At 34.7% G+C, this 6,000-nt stretch overlaps 1 protein-coding gene across 1 annotated transcript in view; it reads right to left on the bottom strand.

The window, feature by feature from the left end:
* Positions 1 to 261: 261 nt before the first annotated feature.
* LOC130895884 (ski oncogene) overlaps positions 262 to 6,000 on the bottom strand; it is a 67,793-nt gene continuing 62,054 nt past the window's right edge. Inside the window, exon 2 of the mRNA XM_057803478.1 lies at positions 262 to 3,248. Within this exon, the coding sequence (XP_057659461.1) occupies positions 2,286 to 3,248 (963 nt within the window). The 3' untranslated portion in view covers positions 262 to 2,285. The remainder of the gene's footprint in view (positions 3,249 to 6,000) is intronic.

Genomic DNA, 6,000 nt, shown 5'->3' with positions numbered 1-6,000 from the left:
ATACGTTTGTAGTACGACTTGCCTCGGTTTTTCTTTACACTATGTACATATCAATCTGAAATATATATTTATACAGAGCAAAAATTTATACATCAGTTCGGAAAAATTCCCAATCGACACAAATCTTTTACAAAACGACAGAGATTTTCCGAGTCTATCCGAAAATATAAAAATCGTAAACAATTTGACCCGGACTGGTATATTCAACAGCTACCACATAATTCGTAATAAACTTTTTTACGTAAATCGACTAAGAAATAATTTTCTTTTTCTTTTTTAATAATAACTTGGTATTTAAATTACTATTTTCAATGATATACGAGGTCTGGTTATTAAATAACGAAACTGCGCGCCTAGAGGGCGTATCAATCTTAAATGTTTCGTTAAATTGAAAAAAAACTCAAACAGAGTGCTATAAATTGTTGCAGAAGGCCTACGGGGACAATTCCCTATCTCGTGCGTGTGTTTTTGAGTGGTGTAAACGCTTTAATGAGTGCTGAGAGACCACTGAATATGACAAGCGCCCCTACTCCGGAAACAGTATCCAAAATCAACCAAATTATGTATGTAAATCGTTGATTGGTAATCCGGATGATTGCCGAGGCTGTAAAGGCCGACAAAGAAACGGTTAGAAAAATTTTACACGAGGAATAACACATCTGACCCCTGACCAAAAGCTTTCGCGTCAACGGGTCTGCTCAGATTTCCTTGAAAGTTTAGGAAAAGATCTGCTTCGAAAGAGACCCGATTTTAGTCGCTCCTCACCAAAGAAGATTTCCAGAATTGCTTCGATTAATGGAAAAAACGTATGGAAAGTAACCAGTCTCGTTATTTAATAGCCAGTCCTCGTAATACGATTAAATAAAATTGGGAAAATTGCTTTGGCAGTCAACGTGTTAATCTATGTGTTTGTTTATAATGAATTACGGCTACGAAATCTTTTGGGGGATCCACTACATCGCTATTTCAGTGGTGCAAGACATTTAGTACAGTAAAAAACTTGAGATGATGTCAACATCAAAAAATCGTCTTTGGAACGGTGCCGGTATTCTAACCGATTTAGGCATCGTGTATAGTCGAAAATTACGCAGAAAGTATCATTTAAACGCTTCCTAAAACGGTTCAGACTGGCAGATTGGAACAAACTTCGAGAATTCGTTCCAGAGGATCAAACACTCAAAAAAGAAAATTTAATTGGGCGTTTTGAAGCGTCGTAAACGAGTCAGTTTGCAAAAACCAGATTCGACGCTTGTGATTTTTGTAAATTTATAAATCAGCTTTGGAGACGGTTTTGGAAACAACTTATTTTAGATTATAAAAATTTCTATACAAATACGTGAAAATGTCGTCCGGGTCAAATTTGATTTCAAGTATTTCCATCGATATAACATTTAAAAAAAATGTTTTATCGATATTTCACAGTGCCGTTTCATCGCGGAATGTCGTAAATTATTTACCAATAAAACAAACGTAGAGGTGGGAGTTTCTAATCCAACATCGGTTATTTTTTAACTGACAAAAGATGCAAAAAGGACATTTCTTCTTTAAAAATAAAATTCAAAAAGGGTACAAAAAGTAATGGCGGTTAGATCATTAACCAAGTTTCCGAATTGCTGTAAATAGATGGTAACATAAACGATCGATTTACGAGGGAAGTTCGTATTTTTCGCTTACGTAACGCATCGCTATTCGTTTTTTAGTCAGAGATAATATGAAATTACGCGAGCAATCCCCACCGAGACTTTTGAATTTTGAGCCAAAATTCACACGTTAGGTAGTTTGCACACGTCTCCTAGAGGAAAAACGAAGAAGCGCCAGTTAAAGCGAGGGTCACACTGTCAATGATGGAAGATATTGTGTACCACTTTTTGATACACGAAAGAAGTAACACTCAGTATTAGAGAAACCTTCTAAAAAACCTGTTTACATATTAAAATGATGCGATTGACTTGCGTTGGTCCTCATGATCCCGATTTGAATCCTCGGTGCGTGATAACCCGATATATTGTAACCAAAAAAGTAGAATTATAAAAAAAATCGACTCTGTAATGTTTATAGCAAAATTTTAGTTAATATTCGAATCTCCCTCGCAAATCCCGTACTAACTTAACATTAAAATTAAAAGGGGCGATTCGAATGGAGTTTTCGAATCTCTTTCAATTTGTAAAAGATCGTTTCAAAAAAAGGAAACAATAAAACAATCAGTACTTGAATTGACAATTTTTGCTCGGTCCGAAATGAATTTTTCGTTAAAGAGAAAACTCTTGTTTGTATACAATTACAGATCATTCTGGCGCAGTCTTTACGATCAAATCTTTTTGTTCGCCGATCGAAGCGATGACGCTTTTTTGTATGTGATTAGAGTTTATACAATCCGTCGAAGTTATGATAGAAGATCCGTTACTTTTCGGACTGAGATCTCCGTTTTCGCGATGGTGATTATTGTTTTCAATAGAATTGATCCGCTTCAACGTGTTTAACTCTTTCAATAATTCCCCGTTTCTGAATTCCAACTGTCTAATTCGTTCGTCCTTCGTACGAGAATCCTGCGTTAACTTTTCGTTTTCTTTATTTATATTTTTTATATAATCGAGAACTTTGTCTTTGATATTCGAATCTACTTCTTTTAGAATATCTTCTAATTTGTTTAGTTCGTGTTTTTCCGAAGTTTCGGACGCGCTATCTTCCGTATCCGTCGATAATTCTATTTCCGGATTGTATTTCGCCCTTTGTACGACCGAAACCGATTTTTCTTTGATACTTTCCACGATTTGAGTATCCGTTTCTAATGTCGCGGGCGAAGGGACTTTTATTTTCGTTATAAACTCGTTAGAATTTACGAATTCCCTACCGGATTTTCCGTAACGATGTTTTTTCGGCGTAGGTGGCGCTAGAGCTACGTTCGGTTGGTAACTGCGTTCGAATCGTTCGCTTTCGGACATCATCACGACTCTTTCGGGGTTCTGCAACACCGGCGGATCCGTCGTATATTTCCCCCCCATGGCGTTCGCGTGTCTTATTTTCGAATTTTTTATACCTTGCACGACTGGCTTAAACGCCGATAGATGGCGGTTCACCGAAGAAAATTCCTGCAAACATTGTATATACACGGGATCTAAACTCGCGTAAATTTGTTGAATGTGTTGCATACTGTACGGAATTTGTTGAAGGGTGTTGTGGTATTCGCTCAATTTCTGTTTCTTCAACGGCAATTCGTGATCTTTGATGATTTCGGCCATAGAAGGAACCTGAAATCAAAAAATAACAGTTATTTATAACCGAAAAGATTTTAATAGACCCATCTCTACACTACGAGTACCGTACCAAAAGATTATTATTAACATAAATAAGATAATCATCGAGATCGTCTATTATTATATTTTTCTTTACGCTCTATTTGAATAATATACAGAGGGAGGTCTTAAGGGATATCTAATAATCCGTAAAAAAAGAATAGATCGAAATATTATGAACGCCCCCTAAGGTATTACGACCGAATTTATGAAATAATAAGCTCGATAATAAAAAGATTTATATGCAAAAATATAATATTCTTCGAGGGGTGAATCTGGTTCAAGGGCAGTTTTATTTATTTTTTACGTACGGGGTGAGATTAGTAGTAAAGGATCGGAATCTCATGCATATCTTATTTCAATGTAATACGCGCTTCGGGGGTTGTTTTTTGACGTCGTCGAATCGGAGGGAACGAAATACCTGTTCTTTTTGTCAACGGAACGGAATAGCTATATAAAGGGTGTACGAAAAATATTTTGCATTGAAATAACTTCAGATTATTGTAGAATTTAACAAAAAAAAAAAAAAATAATGGTAATATAATAAATGCATCATCCTACGCAATTGTGATAAAAAAATTTAGTTTAAAAATATTAATGATAAGAATATATGTAGCGCAACTATAAATAGCAACAGTTTTGATTTTTGAGACGATATTTGCTGTTAAAAAATTTAAAATCGATCAAATTTATTATTAATAATCGAATTTGAGGAATTTAGTGGAAAATAAACAGTTTGGGGTGTTATAAAATTGATTAAATTATAATAAGTCGTTACATAATTAATTAAAAAGTCGATTTATCTCCATTTGTTCGAAATAATTAATAAATACTGTCGATTATGATATAAAAATAATTTGAATTCAGCACATTTTGTCTTGAAAATCGTCGAAGTTCTCGATATTTCTCATAGATCGACTCAAAATACCCTCGTGGTAAAAAAACGCACCACCCCGATTTCTGAAAATATTTTTTTAACTTCCTTTCAATCATTTCGACGCAATAATAAGAAACGTGTAATGATTTTGTAAAAAGTAAAACCGAATTTTCTTAAAAATAAAACTTGTATTCTAAACAATAATGTTCAAGAGATGTGCTCGATAGGATTCATATCTAGACTTGTTGGTGGCCAGACCGGGGTACGAATTCCTATTTCGTTTTGGTAATTCAGAACATCTGCCGCAACGTGTGGTCCAGCATTATCGTGCATTTAACGAAAATCATCACCACCAACAAATGGCCTAAACGGAACGACGTGATTTTCAAGAATTCCTCCCCAAAACATGATAGATCCTCTTTGGAATGATACAAAACTGCGCAAATCTTCTTGTACCTCTTAGATTGATCCGTTTCCCATCAGTAGATAAAACTTGGCACCAATTTTCTAAATTCCAATCTAAATGTTAGTCTAGCAACGGTACCTGGAGAGTTCTGCTTTGTAGAAGGTGTCGTCTTATTGATCTATCAGAGATATTTACTTCTTGTAAAAAGCTGTTGAGTTCGACTTTTGTCATTCCCCGATTCCAAAAAATGCTCGAGGAGGAGTTAAAATTGAAGGACGTCCTTGTCCAGGCTTCCTAGAATGTGAACCGGTCTCTCGAAATCTTTGCATCAATCTGCCAACTAGTCTCGATTTTAACACACTTCGATTGACTTAAATTACTGCTGTCCACAAGTTGATACAACAAAAGAATGAAAGAAACATTAAAATATGCGTAAAATTAAGATTTTAAAATACTTTAACTTTTTGTGAAAAGAAACCCAAACAACATTTTATAGGTTTTGATATTGAAATAATAAAGGGTGGTGCGTTATTTTACGAGTTTATTTTATAAAAAATCTCACAAAGCACTGATTACTCTACAATCATCGAATGTTTAATTTATAACCAGTCGTGGATTTAAGGTCTATTATAAACAACGATTTTTCGACAATAAACCACGTCGAATTTAGTCGAAAATCGATTTTTCGTTTTTGGTTAATCGTAGATTTATTTCAAAGGGTTTACGTGAAACAATTCGTGGTTAACCACCAGATTTATCACCAAAATAATCCAAGAGAACTGTAACATAGTTTTTGATTAAAAATTCAACGTATTCGTCAGATTTGACTCCATCTGATTTTTTCCTGGTTCTAAATCTCAAAAATCGATTCGGGAAAATTCAGAATGTGGTGTGGTGGCTCTAGCTGCCAGAGATCTTCTTCTTCTATTTCATATGTTTCCAAGTTTAGTATTCTGAAGTTCCTTAGTTTCTCAAACTTCGAGAGAATGTGGATAGAGGGCCAAGGGCTCCTGTTAATAGCAGATCTGCTTCGGTTACAGTTTCCCTGGAAAAGTCTTTGCTTGTCTCAGCTTCAAGCTTTGAAACGACAATAAAGAAAATGTGTTTTTTTTTATATATAAATCCGTATCTCTAATGTTATTTATTTTGTTCCAGGTAAGTCCAATTAATATAAGACGCGATCAGGTATGAATATTTTGTTAACTTTTTGATAAAAAGTCTTAGTACGTCAATGGATGCATTTCGCTAGTAGTAGTTGTAGTTTAGCGTCGATTTTATTCTTTTGTTGAAGTTTAAGTGTGTTTGGCCGTTAATAATTAAGGTTTTGTAAACACTTTAAATGTTTTATATTCTTAAACAAAAAAAAAATAGGGGGAAAAGACAATAAGATGGGGTAGAGGGAATCAAGACGTTAAAACGTAAGG

The sequence above is a fragment of the Diorhabda carinulata genome, chromosome 6 (assembly GCF_026250575.1).
Source record: "Diorhabda carinulata isolate Delta chromosome 6, icDioCari1.1, whole genome shotgun sequence".
In the NCBI taxonomy this organism is placed as follows: Eukaryota; Metazoa; Arthropoda; class Insecta; order Coleoptera; family Chrysomelidae; genus Diorhabda; species Diorhabda carinulata.
This window is presented reverse-complemented; position numbering and strand designations above follow the sequence as displayed.